General features: G+C 34.6%; 1 protein-coding gene across 3 annotated transcripts; it reads left to right on the top strand.

The window, feature by feature from the left end:
- The first annotated feature begins 884 nt into the window (after positions 1-884).
- Positions 885-10090, top strand: LOC128235067 (interferon-inducible GTPase 5-like). Of its 3 annotated transcripts, XR_008261113.1 has the most exons (12): positions 885-1005; positions 2489-2666; positions 3585-3881; positions 5066-5115; positions 5408-5462; positions 5809-5858; positions 6158-6212; positions 6578-6627; positions 6927-6981; positions 7369-7939; positions 8428-8462; positions 8782-8866. XR_008261113.1 is itself a non-coding variant. In XM_052949775.1 (11 exons), exons 2-11 carry the CDS (start codon positions 2612-2614, stop codon positions 9991-9993), a joined length of 1914 nt encoding a protein of 637 aa, XP_052805735.1. In that variant the 5' UTR covers positions 885-1005; positions 2489-2611; the 3' UTR covers positions 9994-10090. The 3 variants fall into 3 exon arrangements, 1 of the variants encoding a protein (XP_052805735.1); XR_008261112.1 differs by having other exon boundaries at positions 6927-7939; XM_052949775.1 differs by lacking the exon at positions 7369-7939 and having other exon boundaries at positions 8782-10090.
- The last annotated feature ends 15787 nt before the right edge of the window (positions 10091-25877 follow it).

Raw genomic sequence — 25877 nt, 5'->3', positions numbered from 1 at the left:
TCAAATAAAAGAGAGTTTTCGTTCGTATAAACATTTGAATCAGTTGGTGGTATATAGCATGCACAGACAAATATATCATTATCCGTCCCAAAAAAAGTCTTTTTGAGTTTAAACCATATAATACCTTTGTTATTTAGTTTAACAAGTTCTATTCCCTTCGAATATGATTTCTTGTAATAAATAATAACCCGCCACTGTTACGTTTAGCCTTTCGATTTTGGACGAGGACATGAAAAGCTTTCAAAAAGTTGAGATTAGTAGTTTTAGAAGACCAAGTTTCTGAAAATATTAACACATCATAAGAGTATATAAAGTTTAGAAAATCTGCATCATTTTATTTTGAAATTAAACCCTGAATATTCCAAGATAAAAAGTCACAACTGTCAAATAATTTATAAGGGTCAAGTGTGTACATAGCGGGGATTAAAAGGGCCGTAAATTGGAAACACAAAATATCTTATATTTACGTTTATTACGGTAATTGTGATCTTGGTGAATTTTATAAAAAAATAAATAAATATTTTTTTCGAGTACTCGAGTATTGTTTTGATACTCGGGTACTCGCATGATTGATCGAGTGCTCGAGTACTCGGGTACTCGTTGCCATCCCTAATTCATACGTATGGCCGTTATTAATTGATTTCAAATCACTATAACTTGGCCTAGAAATAAACTTATTCATGTAACAAAGATTATACTGATTCGTTTATACGCAATAACAAATTATTAGAAGTAATACTGATCTGTTACGATAAAATGCCTAATTGGCAAATCAATGATTTCAAAGATTAAGAATCGGTGTATTCAGCAGACGGTATCAAAGCGCATTGTTCTAAAGTTTGAAGTTTTATTTCCACTCGGTAGTGTCACGCATGTGTATTGGACAAAATTGTAGCATAGTGCGCAGTCTGTGATAAACCTAATAATGAGAAGGATGGATTAAGAAGTATTTAATTATTCCCGAGGGATTAATAGCTCACATTAGGAATACCTATTCGTTTTACCGTAAGATAACGCTTTATTACATCGAGCGAACACGAACAATTTACTAGTTGTTGTTGTTTTAGCAATGATTTTGGTAAATCAATCAAGAAAATATCATATCCAAACTGTGTGTTGACTCAAATAAATATGTTATCTTTCGTGCTATCGCATATCCATACGCAATTATTTTCACTAAGCACAAAATAGTTCTAACAAAAAATACATTTTTACTTAATTTTGTTTAACTGAGGTGGGAGAAAAAGCATCTACCATAGCCGCTCGTGTAAGATAGTTTCATCCCGACCCTCGCGCAGGGTGTTTTGCGGAAACTCGGTAAACCTCGTTTCCGCAAAACACCCTACGCTCGTGTCGGAATGAACCTATCTTACACTCTCGGCCATGGAAGATACTTATTACCATACATGCCTAACTATTTTGATGCGTATTATACATGTAACAAGTTTTAAATCGTAGAATCGTTCTGTTCCAAGCTATCAGTGCAATTACTGTTATTTATTTTATGCAAATGTTCTCAATATTGTGTGTTCTGTCATGAATTAGAACATGAGTAGTATTAGATAAACTTGAAATTTGAAACTTGATATGAAATAAGATATTTGGTATGCAAAAATGTAGATAAGCCTTAATTATACTTGTCAAACATGCAAACAATTGTTGTCAGATCTCATTTAATGCGATCTGAATGGATACGAAAGTATCGGACGATGCTTTGCTAGTCTCTGTTAGCAAAGTATCATTTTTTAATCAATGACCAAACTGTTGGGAATACAATTCTTTTATTTAATTAACTAAGACAGGCATAACTGTGTTATTCTGTTTGCAGTACATAACCCAATAGCTATATGTATTACTACATTTATCAATACAGTAATTTATATATTTCTACATTATGAAGAATTTTATGTAAGGATGATTCACATTTTGTCATGTGTCAATGCTGTTAAAATACAGGAGGGCACGTGACAAGATTGCCCGAAGCATGCTAGCTTCCCATTAGAAAGATTTTTCGTTGGGATCGTTATAAACGGCGGTATTGGTTATGAACGACGCCCTCATTTATGATATAAAACAACAGCGTACGATACACTGTTGACGATAAATTCAAATGAAATAATATCCCTTAGATACAAAAATATTATGGGGTATGCCATTACATTTATCAATTATAACAAAATTACAAGTATAAACCTTATCAAAGCAATCTTCAACGTGACAAAATGAAGAAGAATAACAATTAAACTGATCAAGTAATTTCAAGTACTTAACGACCCATACAAACGAAATAATCAAGAAGAAGCAACAGTGCTAGCTGAGCTGAAGTCAGAATTGTAGATGTAGAAGAAGTATTGATAATCAGATCATGAAAACCATATTGACGTATTTTTGATGATCATGAACACCTCATTTAAATAGGATTGGTATTTTAGTTTTACTAGCAATAAACCTTAGTTCGTTGTCCTTTATTTCATTTGTTTTTATTCAGATAAAGATATGGAAGGAAAACCAGAGAAATGTTGGCCAATGCAAATGCCGCACACGGGGAAGATAAAGTATATCTGGTAGAAAAGGTGTAGTGACTGGTGACACAAGTGACTCAATTGATACAATGGACAGTCATGATGGGCAGCAACATAGATTGTCAACCGACAATGAAAGTAAAGGTCATATAGTTTAATGTTTATTTTTCTGTTGTAGGAAATGTCTCCCATTCGGACACTTTTATGCTTCTTTGTTGCTTGTATGTGACAAGATAATGTATGCCAAGACACATCTTGGAATAACCGGTTGAATTGCAACAAAGAAAATGTAATCGCTAGATATTGAACAGCAAACTTTATATTCTATTGAACCCACAGTTGTGTCATTTCTAGATTTATGTTCTTTATAAAGGATGTATTTACCGAATCAGCGCCGCATTAAGATAAGTCATTCCATATATGTATCTTTCTTATACGTTACACAAATATAGATAGGATTTAATTTCAGCCAAGCATACTTTTATACACGTAGTGAGTTTCAAAAATATGGCTTATATCTTTGTACAATTCCCCAGTTCTTAATGTAGCGATCATTGAGGAACCAACTGTTTTTACTCAACAATATACATGATGCATCTTGTCACACGCATTCAAATGATCAGTGCCAACTCTCGTGAGCACTAACAACATATAGACAAGCTGGCTGTAAGACTGAAATAGTATTTTATTGCTGACTTACTATTTATGTGTAATATACATGTAGCGTGTTGATAAAACCCTTCCTTCTACAGAAAATATCAACCAACAATGATAGAAATGTCATATATTTCAAAGAGTCGTTTTGTTATAGTTCTGTCTAACATTCGGACACTATAATGTTTTAACTCTTCACTAAAAGTTTAATGGAGCACTTACTGTACTGATATGACTTGGATTGCACTATGCTTTCAAGGTCATTTTAACACAATTAAAACAAAAATAGTCATCAGGGGAGAGCATTCTGTTGGACTACTCACTATTAATTTGACCTCCCGTTTTGGCAACTTTTCATTCGTTCTTGAGTTTAAATCCGGATCAGATGTTCGTTTTCTTTGTTTGTAGATAAATTGGCAGATACTGGGGCCCGTCCCAAAGAAAATATGGCGCAAAGGGCTTCACACATTCAAGATCATGATGAACTTTTGCGTGAGCGAGCGCGACTTCAAAAGCTGGTTGATGAGCGTCGCAAGATGGCGGAAACACGTAGACTACAGAAAGAGATCGAGGAGCTACGCCGGCAACTTGATGACGTTGACATGGCGAATATTGTGCAGCCAGCCGAATTAAAGTTCAGTCCCAGAGGCGCCGACACTATTCAGGATCTTCGTGCTTTAGAGTCGCTTGATAGAAAGGTTGAAGGTAATCACAATCCACAAAGACCACAACAAGGTTACCAAATATACAGGCATTCAAGCAAAGAAAATTCAATTTTGGCCTCATTTCTTTGTTCCGATTCAACTATGTCTTTGGAAATTGTATATATATACCAAGTTTGTAGCTGCTACCCTAATGATTTTATTTATCATGTAATAAGACGTATCATGTCTTTGAATAATTTGAATGGTCACTCTCTTGTGAATTCCAATAACATGTTGGAAAACATGCTAACATATTGGATAGAATTAGTTGGTATGTGTATTAGATATGTAGCGTGTTGATATAAACCTATTTAGGTAAGACAATTACAGTAATGCTCATATATTCCAAAGAATGTTTATTCTGTTAGATTCTGTTTAACATTCGTACACGGTTCTGATAAAGTACATAAAGCTATTATGTTTACATTTGCAAAGAAAATACTTAAATATGGTAGTTTCACATTAAACGTTCACCGTTTGTTTTAGGCATTGAAAGTGATGAAGTGCCTGGACGCCGACTTGAGAGCTTTTCAGAGGTTTTAAATTTTTATATTTCAATAAATCTTTGCATTTTTCATCTAGATTCATTGTATTTACACTCAAGTGTTAATCATTATCAACATAAACACAATAACAAAGTTAAAGAATGTACATCGAATGTGATAATACATATTTGCAATCAATCACCACATTTATCAATGACAAAGCACAATTTTTCGAATATTGTAATTCATTCATTTGTATAATACGCATATCACAAACCAATTCGCTATATCAATTTTAGGAAGAAGATTCCACAGTGTCAGGAGGACGTGAGCCACACACGTTCCACGCAGTTGGTAAGTATATCAATTGCAAGTACAAGCACAATTGCAATACTACATTGACACATACAAGAACAAATCATTTTGACGCAGACAATCAAAGACAACCAGTCCATCATGTGTTTGTCGTAAAGAACATTCCAAAGCGGTGTGAAGTGTTTCTTTTATTTTTTCGAAACATAAATGTCTGTACACCTCACCTCCTGTTAGGATTGTTATTAACCATGTTAAGCACGCACAAAATACATAGTATGCAACTGTGTAAATACAGCAATTAAAAGTGTAAAACAATTTGTTGACATTTGCAAAGAAAATACTAAAATATGGTTGTTTCACATTAAACGTTCACCGTTTGTTTTAGGCATTCAAAGTGATGAAGTGACAGGACGCCGACTTGAGAGCTTTTCAGAGGTTTTCAATTCTTATATTTCAATAAATCTACGCATTTTTTTTATCTACATTCATTTTATTTACATTTAGGTGTTTATCATTAGCAACATAAACATAATAACAAAGTTAAATAATGTACACCAACGGTGAGTTGCAGTCAATCACCACATTTATCAACGACAAAGCACAATTTTAGTATCTTTTTTATAATAAAAAACAACTACAAAGGATTGGATAAGGTTTTTTCGAATATTGTAATTCATTCATTTGTATAATACGCATATCACAAACCAATTCGCTATATCAATTTTAGGAAGAAGATTCCGCAGTGTCAGGAGGACGTGAGCCACACACGCTCCACGCAGTTGGTAAGTATATCAATTGCAAGTACAAGCACAATTGCAATACTACATAAACAAATACAGGAACAAATTATTCTGACGCAGACAATCAAAGGTAATCAGTCCATCATGTGTTCGTCGTAAAGAACATTCCAAAGCGGTGTGAAGTGTTTCTTTTATTTTTTCGAAACATAAATGTCTGTACACCTTACCTCCTGTTAGTATTGTTATTAACCATGTTAAGCACGCACAAAATACATAGTATGCAACTGTGTAAATACAGCAATTAAAAGTGTAAAACAATTTGTTGACATTTGCAAAGAAAATACTTAAATATGGTAGTTTCACATTAAACGTTCACCGGTTGTTTTAGGCATTCAAAGTGATGAAGTGACAGGACGCCGACTTGAGAGCTTTTCAGAGGTTTTCAATTCTTATATTTCAATAAATCTTTGCATTTTTCATCTAGATTCATTGTATTTACACTCAAGTGTTAATCATTATCAACTTAATCACAATAACAAAGTTAAAGAATGTACATCGAATGTGATAATACATATTTGCAATCAATCACCACATTTATCAATGACAAACCTCAGTTTTATTAATTTTTGATAAGATTTAAACAACTACAAAGGATTGGATAAGGGTTTTTCGAATATTGAAATTTATAAATTTGTATAATACGCATATCACAAACCAATTCGTTATATCAATTATAGGATGAAGATTCCGCAGTGTCAGGAGGACGTAAGCAACAAACGTTCAACGCAGTTGGTAAGTATATCAATTGCAATAGTTTAACGGAAATTGCAAGGACAAGCACAATTGCAATACTACATTGACACATACAAGAACAAATCATTTTGACGCAGACAATCAAAGACAACCAGTCCATCTTGTGTTCGTCGTAAAGTACATCCCAAAGCGGTGTGTAGTGTTTCTTTTATTTTTCAAAACATAAATGTCTGTACACCTCACCTCCTGTTAGTATTGTTATTAACCATGTTAAGCACGCACAAAATACATAGTATGCAACTGTGTAAATACAGCAATTAAAAGTGTAAAACAATTTGTTGACATTTGCAAAGAAAATACTTAAATATGGTAGTTTCACATTAAACGTTCACCGGTTGTTTTAGGCATTCAAAGTGATGAAGTGACAGGACGCCGACTTGAGAGCTTTTCAGAGGTTTTCAATTCTTATATTTCAATAAATCTACGCATTTGTCATCTTCATTCATTTTATTAATATTTAAGTGTTTATTATTAGCAACTTAAACACAATAACAAAGTTAAAGAATGTACATCGAATGTGATAATACATATTTGCAATCAATCACCACATTTATCAATGACAAACCTCAATTTTAGTAATTTTTGATAAGATTTAAACAACTACAAAGGATTGGATAATGGTTTTTCGAATATTGAAATTTATAAATTTGTATAATACGCATTTCACAAACCAATTCGTTATATCAATTATAGGATGAAGATTCCGCAGTGTCAGGAGGACGTAAGCAACAAACGTTCAACGCAGTTGGTAAGTATATCAATTGCAATAGTTTAACGGAAATTGCAAGGACAAGCACAATCGCAATACTTCATTGACAAATGCAGGAACAAATTATTCTGACGCAGACAATCAAAGACAATCAGTCCATCATGTGTTCGTCGTAAAGAACATCCCAAAGCGAAACATATATGTCTGTTCACCTCACCTCCTGTTAGTATTGTTATTAACCATATTAAGCACGCACAAAAAACAGCAATTAAAAGTGTAAAATAGTGTATCAATCATATTTCGGCGGTGAATCAAAACGCTGTTTGCAAAAAATGACTTATATGCATTGGTTTCATTTTCACTATGCTTAAGATTTTACGACACATATTACATGTTTAGAAATGAAATAATGTTGTTGTTTTTTAGATCATCGCAAAGAGTAAAAGTCGCAACACTGTGTGCAACATTTCATTATGTGCACTACTCACTTTGAAACTGTAATACCTTAGCGTAAATATTTTGCAATCAAAACGAGTCGTTGAAAGTCTCGACTCAAGCTTTTCTAAATATTGACGAATTACAGTTATGCACATGGACTTTAAAAAGACACAATATTAATGTAAGGTATGATTATATATTGCACTACATTTTCAATCTTAATTTATAATGTTCTAAATAATGTGGATATATATAGTCTATTATTACATGTGTTATGATAATGTATTTTTTGTAAATAATATTCTTAATTGATCTAATCTGCAGCCCAAACCCATAGCCGTTTATTTATGACAATCTCGGTATAACTTTCTGGTACAGTATTAAAATGTATTTTCTATACCTGCAGGACGACATATGCGTTTGTGTGGATAGAATTTGGTACTTTTTCGCTCAATGTATATACTATTGTTCCGCCACCTAGGGAAGAGAAGCCTAAAGACAGGAGTGCAAAATAGGCTGGCACCTTGAATGAAAACTTATTATGTAATCTACTACCAAGGTTAAACTTTAGCCTGAAACCAGTGTTCTACATGCTTGCCGTCTACTTTAGACACTAGAATCTTATTTAAACTGATTTTGACTTGCATCCCTTTGTTTTTATATGTGCATGCAACTATGCTCTTCCCGAGAAGATCATACACACACCTGACCTGTGTGTTTGTACATGTCTTCAAAAAAATTATTTCTCTGAATTTTGTAATAATCCCTTGATAAATGTCCAACATTAAGTCTGACATTGAGAAATCGATATGCTTCATGCATATTTGCCGCACGCTAGTTTGATTAAAGTCCCCTTTTATGAACCACTCGCTGCTGTCAATGCTCATGTTATTAAAATAGTATTATCTTTCATCAAAAGCAGCACTCTTGTCTTTGTTGAACTTGCGACTCATCCATGCATTGTCTTTTCAATACCTTTCAGATGACCCAACCAGGAAGGTAAATCTGTATACTATGAGGTGATAATAGAAATATTCTACATTTTAGGTACACCAAATTGGTTACGCGGAACAATTCCAGACGTAAGTATTGAACTTTTGGCATTTAAGCTAGTTTAACAGTCCAAACGCTGATTAAAAGGACCTTCAAAAGTCATCTATCTGATTTAGTTGTAATATTAATAAGAATATTACAGTTGCCATTTTCCTTTCACTTAAAGCGACATAAGATGTTGATTTAATACTCAGGAGGATGTTGATACAAGTATTTAATCGGTTGTCACCAAAGTCATATCATAGTGTTAGAATAAAAAGCCGCATTTTAGTGAATTAATATCCTGAACTACTGTTATCATTTTAATAATGCTGCTTCTTTAAACTGGTCGTTTTATTTTTAAATCAGATATCCATCTATAATCGTCAATCGATGGAAGACGTGATGCGGTACATAACAATATACAAAAATGAGGGAATAAAGTACATGCAGAGCGCACTTCAAAAGGATTTGGATAGTTGGAAGCATATGGAGTTAAAAGTGGCATTGATCGGCGAGGCGGGTTCTGGGATGTCATCCTTAATCAATGCTATTCTTGGCCTGACAGCCGACGACAATGGAGCAGCAAAAGTAGGGAGTAAAGAAACTACCATAGAAGTTAAAAAGTATGTTCTACCTGAACACGAAAACGTGGTATTTTACGATTTGCCTGGCATAGGTACGCCAAACTTCCCGAAAGATGAGTACTTAAAAAAAATTGATTTTGACATGTATGACTTTTTCCTGATAGTTTCACAGAGGAGATTCAGAGAAAACGACAAATGGTTTGCAACAAAGATACAAGAGAAAAACTTGCATTTTTATTTTGTAAGAACATGTATTGACCACGACATTGAAGATGACAAAAAAGCTCACCCACAAACGCACAATCATCAAAAATTAATAGCTGAAATACGCGAAGATATAAAAAACAATTTACTCAAAGCCGGGTTGAATGAGGAGAAAATACTCATAGCACTCGTAAATAGTCACAACAAACACGAACATGATTTTTCAAATTTGATGAATGAATTAATAAAAAATGCTCCTGACATTAAACGGGAAGCCGCCATATTTGCATTATTTTCTCGTTCAGATGAAATCATCCAAACGAAGGTTCTAGCATTAAGACAGCGGATAAACAGAACAGCGTTGGTTGGATCCTTTGGTTCACTTGTGCCAATTCCAGGAATAGGAGGAGCAGTCGAAATTATGGCAATTTACAAAGAAACCCAGTTCTATCGAAGGCAGCTTCAAATTGATGACAAAAGTTTGGAAGAATTGGCAAAAAATATAGGTGTGGACTTGAAAAAGTTAAGACAGAACGCAGACATCAAGTCCAACATATTGTTTGCATCAACACAATCATTGGTGAAATTTCTAGCGATATTTTTGGCATCAGAAGCTGATGAATCGGTGATTAAAATATCTATTCCATTTTTTGGAAGTATGATTTCAGCATTGAATAGTTACCCAGTGTGCGTGAAATGTCTAGAAAAGGTGTTGGCAGTGTGTGAGAAAGAGGCCTATGCCTTAAACAGAGAAGTTCAAATATGGCAGAAAAATGAAATCCAGGTTTAATGTAGTTGGATGAACACACGTTATATTCAAAGTAAATATATCCGTTTGTTAAAAATGTATATTATTTCTTTGAAGTGAAATCAATCATGAGAACCAATTTGCCTTCGTGTTATTTATTTCAGAAAAAGCAAATATACCAATTGTTGTAATATGAACAGACTTACTGTAATGTCAAAACCACTCAAAGTGCCGAACAAAATGAACAAGATGTACAACAATAAGCTTAAGACGATTTTGCAAACGGCCATTCTCGCTACTTCACAAAAAGTAACAACACGCTGTTAATGGATTATAGAAATGGTGAAGTTAACCAGATCACTCATGACCGTTGATTTCGCCACTATATCGACAACGCTAGGCAAAACATGATTTCCCTCTTAAACCTAGAACCATGTCTTCGGCGAGTCCGAGAAAGCCACGGTCAGTCAGCAATCGAATGCTCCGCAATAAAGACCTGCCGTCAATGCGCCAATCGACAACCGGAGATTCTTACAATTGGTGCAGATACCAGTTAATGAAAGTTTTGTCATACAAAAAATAGTGTTTATAGCATATACCTCACTTTATTGAACAAAGCTGTGGAAAAAAGGCTATTTTGTTTGAAGCCAAATGCATTTCATACGTAATAATTATGAACAAAATGACCAAAAAAAGTAGAGATTCGTGTAACACTGATAAAAAAAAGTAATGAAAAACATGAACGTCAAAGTTTGACCATATTCGTATTCACTTACCTTTAATATCTTCTGTTTTTTTGCAACATGATTTATGATATCGATTTAAAGACCTATTTATTAGGGCTGAACTTAAACGCACTGCTCCACTTCGAGAGGTGAAAGCGAAAAGGTTCTAAGTGACATTAAATAAAGAAGCAGATAGAACCTTTTCGCTTTCACCCCTCGACTTGCAAGTAGCATTAATAAACTTCAAAGCACGCTTTAATTTGTAAATGTAACATAAAAAATATTTTTCAAACAAATCAGTCAAGGAAAAGTTATTAGAATACAAACGCAGAGTCATTTTGTTAGTTATACATGCTTTTTATTCACGTAACCTGCATAGTTTCTTGTGACAAATAAATACATTTAAACTAATCCAACTACAAGACATAAGGTAATATCACATAGTAAGGAATGATATTATAAGGAACTATAAACCACTTCACGAGGTAAAGGATAAAAAGCATGTTCACTTTGTAACTGATATTGGTGTATTGAGTGTTTAGTTCAACACGATATTTACTGATTCTTTCTTGAGAGCAAAATATAAAACACCCAGACTGTTGGATGTTTTAATACAATTATAAAAGTAGTTATGTTTTTATTGACTAATTTTTCTTCAGAGCAAATTATCAAACAGTTGGAATGTTTGATGTTTAAATACAAGTATGTCACAGAATCAGCAATATGTCTCATAAATAGTTCAAACAAGCAATTGTGCAAATTGGTCAAACTCTCAATGTCAAAATGCTTACCTTATGGTTTAATGATAATTGTAAACGAAAACAAGTAAATGTAATGTTTTCTATATATAAAGACACTTTAACGAAAAATCTCTATATTGTTCCAGGACACCGCTAAATAGGGGCGGAAATTAGGCGTACTTAACCTCGGCCTCTAGCATACCGCCAAAATGGCCGAGAAATAGGCCTTAGCCTAACCTTAGCCTCCAGTATACCGCTTATTATGGCGGGGAATCAGGCTACCTAACCTCGGCTTAAAGGATTACGCTGATAATGGCCAAGAATTAGTCGTAACTTACCTCAAGGATACCGCTTAAATGGCCGGGAATCCGTTGAACCTTATCTCGGTCCCCAGGATACCGCTAAAATGGCCGGGAATCAGGCGCACTTAACCTTCGCCTCCAGTATACGGCTTATAATGGCCGGGAATTAGTACAGTCATTTTGTGACAAATGAGGGCCGAACCTACAACAAATTGCAACCTAGCATCTGACAAGTGTTCATTACTCATAAAAGTGTCATCTATAACCAAAAAAAGTCCTAAGGATTCCAAGAGGTGGAAAGTATTTCAAACAAAATCTTAACCCTACTTTGGTACTTTATAATTGGATATTTAGGGACTTTCTGACAATATATTTATAGCTAAACACATATGTTCATAGGAAGATCAGGTGAGATGATCATTACCTTCAGATAAGATATTTTGATGACCTTCATTCACTTATAATGGCCTGCCATATACTTCCATAGTACATGCACTGGCCCAAATTTCTCGAAACTTCTTAATCTTAACAGTCTTAAGTAGGTAATTTCAATTAGCGCCTTAACACATACTTCAGTTTTATTTTGATAATAGAAAGTTGTTCTTTGGAATTTTGCTATTTAAAGTCTAAATAGAAGAAAACATTAAGCAAAATATTGAAACACAAAATAAGCGAAATCCTGTTATAAGGGATATAAGACGTTTTTAGTAATTGGGGCCTGATGTTCAACAAAAATGATAATGCATAACGATAAGAAGTTGTTTATTCCTAAAACAATACTTTAAAGAAACATCACTATTGCGCTTACTATACATATGATAGCAGAGCAAACACTGAGTACAAATGTATCAAAATGGACGAAAATGACATGAAGAAAGATTATATTAATAGCGCAACATAAATTGTTAAGATGTCAGACATTGTCTGGTTGCTGTTTTCATGATCATCAAATTCACCGTTTACACGTTCAGCCTCTTGAAATGAATTAGCACACCCTGATCCGTTGCAGTTGCTACATACAACAGAGCACCCAATGTTATGCTTCTTGCATGAGCACCTCAGGCTGCTGCAATCTGTCTTGCATCTGCATCTAATGACCTGCAGGAGCTGGTGGTAAGTCAGTTTGGACAGGAAAAATCAACCCATCACTCTTTTTCTATCCCAAGTCCTGTGGCAGGAGGTCATCAACGGTTCCCTTCTACTGCTGCACTTGGTAGTACACACGGAGACTGTGACATTTTTTCTGCTGCTGAGGTAGGTGGTAGGCTCTGTGGCTGTACATGAAAAATGCTAGTAGCCACGTCCTCACAAACACGGTTTAACCGTAGTAAGTTGAGTCCAAAGGCTTCCCATTATACAAACACACCAACGCATTCTTTCCTGCTGTCACAACATTTGCTGTGGATGCTGACAGTGTGCCAAACACTGTAGCTTGCTCATGGAAGTCTACGGTTATGAATTTCTTGAGGGAGGCTTCTTTACCAATGCCATACAGGCGGGATGTTGTGTCGTGTCACACCAAAGGATCGCATGCATGAAGAGGATGTGAGTGCATACTCACGCAACTGCTGCTTGAAAACTTTGATGTTCCAGACACATCGATTCTTTCTGCTCTTCTTTGGCTCAGTTTGGAGAAGAGGGCATAAAAGGTCCGACAGGTGGCCATTGAGCATGTTGATGAACTGTTGCTTGTTTGTGTTATTTCTGGGACTCATCTTTCTATATTGTAACAGGCATGTCATCTTCAAAAGTCACGGTTGATCCAGTCCTTCCACCTGCTCTTCTCTGGTTTGTCATGACCTTCATGGATGTGTCCTCATAACCATCAAACACAACAAGTGCCTCTCCATACTTCTTGTGACGTAATCAGTGAACAACATTCATTTATAATTGCATGTGGATCCACGTTTCCATGGGATGCGCCGAACAAGTGCTCCTCCATTCAGCACATATATAACTTGGCCTGTGAGCTCTGGAAGGTCAGATGTGAGGAGGGACTACATGGCATCTGCTAGCACTGGTTTCTGTGGCTATCGAAGTAGCAGTTAGGTGTCAAGCAGTGTTGGTGGGTGACTGCACAGCTCATTCTTGAACACTGATGCCAGATCTCTTGATTTTTTCTCAGTAACTTTGAGTCGCTGGAAAAGAAATTGAGCATCCACCTGAACTGCTTCGCCAACAATCATCACTGAGGATTGAGTGTTAAAGGTGGTTGCCTTATTCTTTTTCTTGAATGTGTTTTAAGCAGTAGATTTTCAATACATGCTAGCCAAGATGGTGTTCCCGATGGTCTTTGATTTTAATACATTCACACTAAGTTGTGCATGGACTCCAGCCAGTCTAGACACTACTTCGCAAGCTTGGATTTGGGCAGAAGGGGTTTCTTTCAATGCGAGGGTTCTGAACTATGTGTATGTCCTTCATGTCTCGTTTTAGTCATGCATCTGTCATGTCCTTGTTTATCAGTATTGTACTTGACTCCTGAATTTAGCTCTGACGTGTTATTTTTGACGTCAGCACAAGCTGGCATAGCGAGGAGCCATGTTACAAGCTGCTGCTCTGTCATCCCTCGCCCTCTTGGGAGATTAACTGAGATGCCAGACCAAAGGCGATCGCTTATCCTGACCACATGGTTTCCCTCTTCAAATCTCTGGTAGACATTTGAATGTTCCACCTGAAGCTTGGACATTTGCTGCACATAGATCTGAGTAGAAAAGGATGATTATTCATACAGTTACTAAGTTTATTTCTCGAATTACTTGTTGAGTTGCCAGGTATTGCCATCATCCAAAATGAATTTTGTGAATGGTGCAATAAAAAATATAAAATTGTATATAAAAGACAATGTAACATTGAAACTGTACAAGAAGCTACTATTAAAAATGTATTCGAAAAGTATGGCTATCCAAATAAACGAACACAACAAATACAATGTGTTGTAACGACTCATCTACCTTTTACAACTTAATGCAATGAAAATAGCTAGAAACATATTGTAACAACAGTTTTATGTATTAAATGCAGGAAATATGAACTTAACATTGCTGCCTATTAAAAGTGCTATGAAAATCTTATTTCTCGTGCTATTATTTTTTTTAATAAATCAGACTAGTGTAAAAGAATGAAAATAAAACCGGGACATGCACTGTACTGCATCCAATTTCATATTGCATATTATCCAAAGTTTTCTGGTAGATTGTTGATAGCACTGAACCATTTATGTGGGCATCAGCCAAGCTGACATGCACAAATAACTTCTTTTAACATGGGTGATACTGGGAAAAATACCAGCACCGATTTCCGTACTTTTCAATATTTTCCACCACTTGGATTCCTTAGGACTTTTTGGTATGTTATATAAGACATAGTAATGAAGATAAACCCGTTGAAAGGTAGTATGTTGCAATTTCAGTGAGGTTATGTTATATAATGCTTGTACTAGAGGCGCATTGATTAACTCAATGTAATTTTTGCTACAGGTCTTGTGATGGCATCCTTGAAGCAGGCATTGAACATCATCGATGCAGATTTGTCGGTTTTACTAATGAGTAACTTCATCATTGCTACAGGACAACACCGGCCTCCTGTCGTATACATTCTTTGGTCAGATGGAGCCTCATCCTTGGTAAGCCCACCTTGGCAGTTTTTTTTTTGCTGCGTGTCGTGCTTCAGGGTGACAAACTCAATTCCGTCATGATCTTCAGAAAACTTTCCTCGCTGATAGTATTGTGATGTCAGGGTCGGGAAAGTCCGGTTCTTTCATGAACCCATCAAGTGAACGTTTTGCAGCCTTAAATGATGTGCGATGAACAATGTCCATTTTGCGAGGTCGGTCAGATGTCTGTTCAGACCAGATCGTATGTTCTTCAAACTATTCTTGTAGCAAACCTTAGACCCAACTCCGAAAACAATTGAGTGCCTTTGTGATGGCTGCGGGAAGACTTCGCAGTAGCAAAATCTGGCCAAGTAACTCTTCTGACACAGAAGACATGTTAAGAGGCTCAGCATACCTAGCTCTGTGCCAATCTGGAGTTAGAAAATGCATTTTTGAACACATTTTTCTAAAATAATTAGTGTTAATAATGTTATTACAATAGATGTTTAGAATTACGTTTTCCTGTTAAATGAATTTTGTTTATATTTTTATTTTCGTGTTAAAATATCTTTTTATTGTAAATGTTTAAGTTTTAAACACTGTTTTTGTTCATTTTTTATGTGTTAAAATTAATTTGTTTTATCTATGCAGCAATTGGTGAATCAAAATTAAGTTTTTAACACTGAATGTTCACATAAGATGAAAAGACCCCAACACTTTCATACCTTGAAATAGCTTTACTGCCCCTTTTGTGTTTTCTCTAGTTCTCTTTGACTGCTGAACTCTTCAAAAACCGTTATGTCTTCCTCGCCAACCCTTCTAAACCTAGTAAAATCTTCTTGTCCTTCCTCCAGTTCACCGTCTTCCTTCTGTTCTTGTTTCAATTCCTTGATTTCATGTTTTGTTAAATTTTCAGATGCTTTAAAATCACAAAATGTCAATTCCAAATTCCGAAATAAGTCGATATCATTATCTTTTAATAGTTCTTCAAATGTTCCATCCATCATTATTTGTTTTACTAAAAAAATATTTTAAATGACATCAACGTGAATTGGCGGATTTTAACGTGGTCAGAAGTTGTGATTTAATTAATAATTAATAATACGAATAATATAATATGAATGGCAATATCATAAAATGTTAAGCCCGATATATGAAACATAACTCACCACTTCAGGTCACATACACCGTCGTTGGATAACTGGCCGGTCATCGCAGTGGTACGTTATGCGTCTTATAGTATTGCTCAAAAACTGGTACTAAGTATTTGATTTTTTTGTCAAACTTAAGACAGTCTAGACTATTGTCAGTATGTTTCAGCAATGTCACACGTTTTATAATTTTCATTATTTTTTATCTAAGAATTTGGTGTTAAAGAGAGTTGTCAAGGGTTTAGGATGTAGTATGGGAGAGTTAATTCTTGCTTTCTAAGATACCTTATGAAATGAAATAAAATAATAGAATCTTAGAATGTTAATGACTTGAGTACCATACAACTACGAATCACGGAATTCGAAAAGAAAACAAATGGTCTGACGAACCACGAAAATGCAATGTTTTATAAAAGCAAATACTGATTGAACGAATTCTGTTATAAATATATTTTGATTAATTGTTAATAAGAGAAAAGTGGATAGTTAATACAAAGCCATTACTTATTTCATATTACAAATCAGTTAAAACAACGATCCATGTATCTTTTTCAGCATCCATGGCGAAAGAAAGTTACAAAGACCTCCAGGTAATATTCTTACCATAATCAACGAAAAGCGTTTTGTTTAAAATATAAAAGTGTACGAACTCTGAAAACGACCTACTCAATAGGACGAACGTTCCTTGTACTAGGTCCAGAAAACATATGTTTCTGCATTCTGAGTGTGTCATAATGTAAGAACAATGTCGACTGTTTATGAAAGATTTGTACCTCAATGAACGGGTTGTTTTTGTCCAAAGGACATTCAGTGGTAGGATACCTTTTAGCGGTATATGCCCATCTCACAAGAATGTAACTAAATTTTAATGTAGAACCATAAAATAACACTTTTGACAACACAATTTGATCAGAAAATGATCCCTATTTTTGTTTTTGAAAGGGATATCAGTCGATCTAATTTTATTATAGTAAGTCCAGTGCACTTTATTAGTAGGTTACAAGGTTACACTTTGACTAGCAGTTACATTGGTCTGTTGATATGGTTAGTATGTCAAATTGAAAGAAAAAATCAACAGTTTTTTTAAACTACACTTTGTTGTTGAATCATGAATCTCCAGAGGTATGTCCCATTTTAACGGTAAGTGCTGAAGTCCGGTTTAAGAAAGCCAATTCAGAATACTGACAAATTGTATGCCACCATTTGCAGCAACACTAACTTTTATTCACACTTCAAAAGCAGGAATGTATACTATGTATATACAGCATGTAATACAAACTTTCAAAATCTATCACCTGTTGTAAGAAATGTTTCCAAAAATCGGCTTGTCCCTGGTGATTTTAGTAATCCAAATTTGTAAACATAATCCCATGTGGCAGCCGACGAACACTTCGTATTTCCCGTAAATGTTGGTATGTGTTCAGTTGAAGGAAAGATAGTTTAAAAAACATTGACTATTTATGTTTGGTATGTTTATATGTTAATAGTGTTTAAAAGTTGTAAAATGGAAAACATAACATCCTCATTTTCTATTTGGTAAAATAATCATCTAAACGGACATTTTTACTTTCTCCCGTTCAGAAATTTCAGATTTTTAAATCACAGAATGACATGTAGTTAAATGGCACTTATGTATTTAAAAAATGACCTGAAAAGTTTATATGTTTTATATATGTACCAGAAAGAGCAAAAGGAACTGTTTTAGATCAACATTTTATACTATATCATCTGAAGGAAATAATTAAAATATGTTACTTTGTAAGAAATCGTTTCTGTTACAATCATATCAGCCACATGAGGTTTTTCAACACGAAAACGTATGTTTACACGTTTGATATAAAGTTCACACTCTTCTCTTCTACAAACTTCTTTCCACATGGTTTTACCTCCATGCCCTTCGTTCTACAATCGGAACATATAGGTCGGCCATTGGCATATTTTGTGTACATGTCCTCCATGTATGAGCCCTTATCAAAGAAGTATTTCACTGTGCCTCACAAGCAGCAAACGGTGTGTGCAAAGTGTGCTAGCGTCCCAACAAAAGTATTCTGTATTTATCGCGATTGGTTTGTTTTAAGATTTGCTATCACAAGTCGCGTCCCGGTAGCCATTGTGTCTATAGCACGTTTATTGTTTTCTGAATGATTGATTCAAAAGCGACTCTTAACTTTTAGATACCACGTAGTAATACTTTCATATAGTATCTTAAGCGAACACACTTTTTCAAAATAAATAGTCAATAACCGCAGCAGTAAACCTGATATGTATGTTCAAATAAGCATTGTCTGATGAAATGGGTATAACTGTTGAGATGTTTTAAGAACATGATTGACCAGACTCTTAATATTTTATATCCAAAATAAGTCCAATTTGGCGATTGTTCGAAAACTACTGCTGTCTGAAATGTTATTGCCTGCTGGTATATAAAAATCGTTATAAAATGTTCAACATTTATAGTTCAGATAGTTCAGACCTAATTAAAACAGAGATTATGAGTGTGTATTAAGGATGTTTTACTGAACTTACAAAAAATGAACTGCTTCTAAAGCGATGGCTTTGATATAAAGGTAAATAAAACATTATTGACTTTCTTCAAGGATAAAAATTCGACATTTTGCATTTTATTGGGGTATGGTTTGCAATTGGGCTGTTCAAAATGGTGGAGTCCCAAGCCACTATTTTGAACATCCTAATTGCATACAATACCCCAATAAAATGCAAAATGTCGAATTTTAATACTTATATCTACATTAATTTAAATGTTCATTTTAGAGCATTTTCATTTTTTTTCTTTCTGTCGATGTATTCATCGATGGGAAAATTAAAACAGCTACCTTAACCTAATGTTATACAACAATGTATGCGCAGTTAAAATAGTTCCTTATTTATAGGTTTAATTTCTATATTTCAAGAAAAAATATATTATATATACGTATTATATACGTATTATAACTGTATAACAACTAGAAAAATACAACTGGGGTCATGAAACATTTACAATAACAGAAAACGGCAATAATATCGCCACATGCAAAGTTCTCATTTTATCTCGCGATAAATCGCGATAAAAGCATTTGTTAGTCACGAGTTGTCAAATTGAAGATAAATTCCAGTCAATTTACTTGTTTAGCGTTATTTTGAAGGAGCAGTTGGTGTATGAACCATGTTGGAATACGGTGTTGGACAAATTAGCAAGTGTATTGTCATTTGTTTGGAATTTAACATCGGTTGAAACGATTGTGGCGGTGGGTGGGGTAACGTGTTTAGCAATGGGAGCTTTTGCGGAAGTAGAGCCAGAGTGCGTGAGAAGATTAGTGTTGAACTGAGCTCTTTCTTCTGGACGTTGCTGGGTGCTCTACAATATGACTGTATTGACGCCTCATTTCTGTGCTCGGACATTAACATTATATGACGAGCTTCAAAGTCGCTGTTGTTTATTGCTTGGATAGATGTGGCCCTGACACAATGTGCGGTGTACTTTGTTAAAAATAGTTTGAAGTGCATCTAGTTCACCTTAATTGTGTTTCAATTAAAACTCTTATAACAATTAAATGTAACTTAAACAAACGTTCATTGACGTAAACGTTGCAATTTTGTATTTTTTCATTATCAAACTTGATTAAAAGCATATTTATAAACGTATGTTAAAGCTGCACTCTCACAGATATACATTTTGTCTGTGAAAGACCATTTTTTTTCATAAATATCTGCAAACCAATGATAAAAGATTGCTGACAAAAAATCAGACCGTAGATTATCATATTTCCGTTCAACAGTTAATGTTTTATGGCTTAAACCATTACTAACGGTTTAAGAAAAATGCCTTAAACATCATTATTTGAACTTAAATATAAAAATCTGCGATCTTTTTCGTCAGCAGTCTTATATAACTGGTTTCCATTGAGTTTCGCAAAAATTGGCTCGTTCACTTTAACATATGTGTATCAATATGCATTTAATTGAGTTTGATGATTGAAAAGAAGACGAAATGGCAACGTTTACTTCACCACATTCTCCGATTTTCGAAATATGTCCGTTAAATGAAATTATCAAATAAAATATAAATCATACTCACGTTTGTTCATGTAAACATAGGGCACAGCGCCACCACGGAAGTGTCGACAACTCTTTTTCTTTGCACCACCGTAAAGTGGTGGAGCTGGCGTTTAGAGGCCGTGTTATGGCATTTAAACACAATATAAGTCGCGATGGCGTCACGGCGGGGTCAAGCCATAATGCGGCCAATTGGCGCGGGCAGACCTTGATAACCTCAAATAATCAAACAAACAGCTATGGTAACATACGCTGTGTGAATGTCTTGATCCGGGACCTGCTTACTTGATCTCAAGAAATGGGCAAGCTAGGATTGTGTAACTTGATTGTTAATTTTAAAGGCAATAAGTAAATTACGCACACCCTTTCACGTATTTTGTCTGACGATCCGTTAATTTGATAGAGACCCTCAGTACAGTATGCACATTCCTTGTTTTCTGACAAAACGGCTGTTTCTGTGCAAACAAAAATAGTGAATAGTGAAATACTTTTTGAATGTATCTTATAGGTCTAAAAATGGATGGAATGTACCTTAATGAAACATGCTATGTGGAAACTGGTCAGTAGGTTAATTATACTTGTTATATTTTTGTCGGGCCAACAATTTGGTTTCTATGACAACGAAAATAGTAAAATAGCAATATTTGACACGATTTCTATATTATTTAAAATTAATGAAAGCCACATTGATGAAACTAGGTTCTTGGATATATGTTATTTGTAAACTTTTCACTTCTTTTTGCTTTGACAACGGAATTGGAGAAAATACCCATTTAACTTAATCTGGCCACAACTACGAGAAAATCAAAGATATATGCATGAAACGTGATATGTGGATAGCTGACCATTTGGAGATTATGCACATTCTAATTGTTTTGTTTGACAGGGCAGCAAAATAATACCTCATGAACCAAAAACGCATTAGTTTTTGAAACTTCGTACGCAGAGAAAGCATACTTGGTAAAGTCTAAGCTCTACTCAAATACTTATCTAAAGAAAAAGAAACAAGACAAAATGCTTTCACCAGACGTGTTATTGTGCCAATACCGGCATGTACAAAATAACAGATAGTAATGTATATGTACTTGTTGTACAGAAATGTATACGAAATCTCATAAAAGTATACGTTTTTATTTAACCAATTGAGCTAGTTACAAGAATCAATGAGAATGAAAACAAAAAATATTCAGCTGTGACTCGAATCGCCCACGAAATTCCAGAGATAAAAATGGCTTTATGAAAGTCACTCTGGAAACGTGTGCCCGTTTGTCCCATTCCGCCGGTAAAAGGTTTCAAGTACGCATGTCGGCCTTTCTTGCAGAATATGTGAATAATATGACCGAAATGAACTATCCGACATACAAGATTAGTGTCTACATGTAATTTATGAAAAATACATAAAAATGAAAAAGTTGATGAGAGCTGTAAGAAAGTCGTCCGGTAGAACTAACAATAGCCAGTATCATACCCGCACGTAATCCTCGTGCATAAAACTTATCATTATAATACTGTACCGCATAAGACAATATTTTCTTCACCATTCTACGAAATGCTTGAAAATTCAATTATTGATTACTTCTTTAAACAAGTGTAAAGTGGTATAAGGTATTTACAAACAATTTCAAACAGATGTTTGCCTGGGCGCTCAAGAAACAGGCGTGGTAGCTCAAGTCAATAGACATTGAAAACAGTAGGGAGCTTTGCTCCGTTAGTACTTTGTGGAGGTATGAGAGTTACTCATTGGTTAAACAAATACCGGATATACCATTTATTAAGAACTACACTTTCAATATCGAGCGTTAGGCAAGGGAGCTACGGCATGGTTTCATATTTTATCGTGTTTCGGTTTGAACCAGCGACCTTTCGCACCAAAAGTGGACGCTCTGCGTTAGAAACATCACGAGTCCATTTAAACCATTATCTACTAGGGGTCCACTTCGATATAACTATTTGAAGTCATCGATGATACATGAAACATGATGATGATGATGATAATAATAATATTCAAGATTAATATTAATATAAAAGCTTCTGGTCCATGTTCGTAGTTGTAGACAGGTGTTTTGGTCGTAACCATTTATTTCCTTCAGCCTGACATTTTACGGTAAGCATACATTGCCATGAATTCCAGAAAAAAGAGTCGCATATATTGAATATAAAGTTAGTGTCATGGATGGAGGAAGTTTTATTCTATTAATCATGTTACTTTGTTTATCAAAAAATACATTGAAAAGTTAAAAGGGGGACAGCTGTTTTTCTCTGTTGAAATTGGCACACTAGGTACCCTTGTTTAAATGTGACAAAAATAGTTCTCAAAACTGTTCAATTATATTCGATACGTTTAAATTAAAGGTGATTGCATTTTGATTCGTCAATATCAATGCAAAACTTGAAGGATTGTTAAAGTGCATAAACATTGGATCAGTCACCAAACAGTATCAAATGATGTAACAATTATTCCGCAGGTCACAAACTACGCAGGTCTTCGTTTTAAGATCACGTGTGCTTAGAAATAAACGGCACATGTTTAAAGGATTTAATTCATGTTTATGTTAACGAAAAACGTGTTGGATGTTCAGAGCTGCACCGGAAAATAGATAATTCATTGATGTTGTAAGTGAGTTTATGTCATTTGCCACAGAAATGGAATTAAATACCTTTAAATGTTATACATTGTTCAGCATTACGGGTGGGTTAAGCTCACATGTAGATATTTTGAACGATTTTCTTTGCCAGTGTCATTGCAATGCAGAGTGACGGATTTGTCTGGGCGAGTGATTGTTGGTGGACTATTAATAAGGCACTGAAGCATAATTTGTGCTTTTCCTCTGACATTTCACAATAGAAAAAAGTCCGTTTCACGGTCACTTGACCAACTGACTGTAGACAAACATCACGTGGTCATCTAACCTAATAAACTAAAATTTACCGGCACCTTGTTATTGGACTGACTTGAACGCAAGGGACAGGATGAAATATAAGCATGTGCCTGTTAATTGTTTTATCCTTGTGAGGTAATAAGTCAATTGAATGAACGCTATTTGTCAGACAATGCGTGTGACTATTATGCAGCATTGTGTTATATACGTAACTAACCTAACAGTATGCATTACTGATAAACAAGGTAGTATAATAATGATCGGTAAATGTGTAAATTTCCTTAAATATTCATAGTGATTTTCCATGGAAAGTCCCAAATGGTTGAGTTTGGTTAACATTTGACAAAGTTATAGATTCTTGAGCATGGTTATCTCATCAGCTATAGGGAAATACAGGGGCAAGTCGACTCCCTTTAAATAGAGTTTTGAATAATAGTATAAGAATAAAATTCTTATGATTTAATATTTGTTACAGTTCCCAAATCGTTATTTCTAAACCTGGAAATATTTTTGACTTTTTGGTATTTGATGATTGGGGCATGGGATGTGGGATGTGGCATAACAACGCACTCTGCCCCTGTGGTATATATGAAATTGAATAAAAACATTGAATGGCCATTTTACAATAAGTTCCTTGACGAAACGACCTCTGATCTAAGACCTTTGGCCTCATTAACTTTTTTAGAAGAGCCCATTGCTGGCAATGTATTGGCTTTGTGTTATTTAATTGATGGCGGTGGAGTTAAGCTTGCAGCAGGACAGAAAAACAAACGGACAGCACATAGTCAATGCGATGGAAAACATAAAAAAAACATTTTCTGTTATTATTCAAACGTAAATATTTGTTGAAAAATAAAGTCAATGTCGCTTAATGATCATATGAGCCGCACCGCGCGACTTTGGGGTTCCGGACATATACTTGCTCTTATTATTTTTGGGGTATTTGAAAAGTTCATGATGATATTATTTATATTGCTTGCCTAAACGTGAGACCATGTATTGCGCATTTGAATGCTAAATATGACGCCACGCACAAGTACTTACGAAAGTTCGTTAATGAAATGACGTGCAAAAATTACGTATCAATATTACAACTAGCTTATAACTTAAGTTGTTTTCTTGGCACTCAATCTTAATGGAAAATGTTAGTAAACGAATGGTCATTAATTTCTGATAATTGCTTAAAGGTTAGTTTAAGCCTTTCTATAACTGCCCCCCCCCACTCCCTTTCCCGCTAAATCCGTGTATACTACACAACTTCCGTGTATTAATCTTAATCTTTATTGCCGTCTGCTGTTTATCAGATGTTAGATCTGGATGTCCTGCTGTGCAGTTCTGGAGGTTTTATTATAGAAATAATACTTAAGGTTTTAATTAATTGCCATACATGGGATGTTTGGGACCAAATTGAAGACATTCTGGACTTATGAATAAATGACTGTGGTCATTATTGGACGGTGCTCCCGAGAGTGTGCCTGGGCGGAATTTTTAAATGACGACGTTTGGCACCAAATCGAAGACATTCTAGACTTATGAAAAGATGAAATATGTTCTTTGTGTTTAATATTCATGATGGTTCTTGGAGAATAGTTATAACTGCGTTCCAGTTCATATGTTTATTGTGTTTTGTCATTTCCGTAACAAAAAATGTCAAATACAGTTATGTTTTAAATATTTATCCACGTATTGCATATAATACACTTAAAGGTATATATTTTTGATTTGTTAGATAAATGAAATAGTTTTTGGTGATTTTACATTGAAAATTTATGTGTTTATCAACTCCGTAATATGCCTATCATTCCCATTACGCATTATCAGTTCCGTAACATGACGTTTTATGAGTGTTGTTAGTATCATTTAGGAATATTATTCACACCTTATATGTCATTTTGCTACTTTCAAATTAGTTTTAACAATTGGTTCTGATTTGGACCATTTCATCGCACTTGTTTTTAATTAAAGACACATTTTGTAAACGTTTTTTAAAAAAATGACCATTCTTCAAAAATATTGCAAATTTTAGTGATTTAAAAATATTAAGGATATATTTTATATCATAAAATTGAATTCAGTAGAAAAGATTTTACCTAAAATCTATTGTTTGCAATCAACTGTAATAATAGTATTGGTGTAATTCAGATTCTAAATTAAATTACGGAAATGATATTTTTATCTTGTTGTCCAATAAAAAGTTATGAAATTTTATCTGGAAGTTGCCATTTTCTCGTTGTTGAATATACTGTCTGCACGGGGCATGTTAGTAAAAACTTAAAACTGTGGATTTGGGTACATCTTCTATTATACATAACGTATTCCTACTTGCCTAGATGTTTTTAAAAAATAATAGAATGACCCATATATGTTTATATATGTGCTAATTGTTTGTTGCAAAAAAACTGTACTTAATGTGTATACATGTTTTATACATTCGTCAGTTTAAATGTTAATTGTGTCGCTGGCTGGAACCTAAATCACATA

Source organism: Mya arenaria, chromosome 5 (assembly GCF_026914265.1).
Source record: "Mya arenaria isolate MELC-2E11 chromosome 5, ASM2691426v1".
In the NCBI taxonomy this organism is placed as follows: domain Eukaryota; kingdom Metazoa; phylum Mollusca; class Bivalvia; order Myida; family Myidae; genus Mya; species Mya arenaria.
This window is presented reverse-complemented; position numbering and strand designations above follow the sequence as displayed.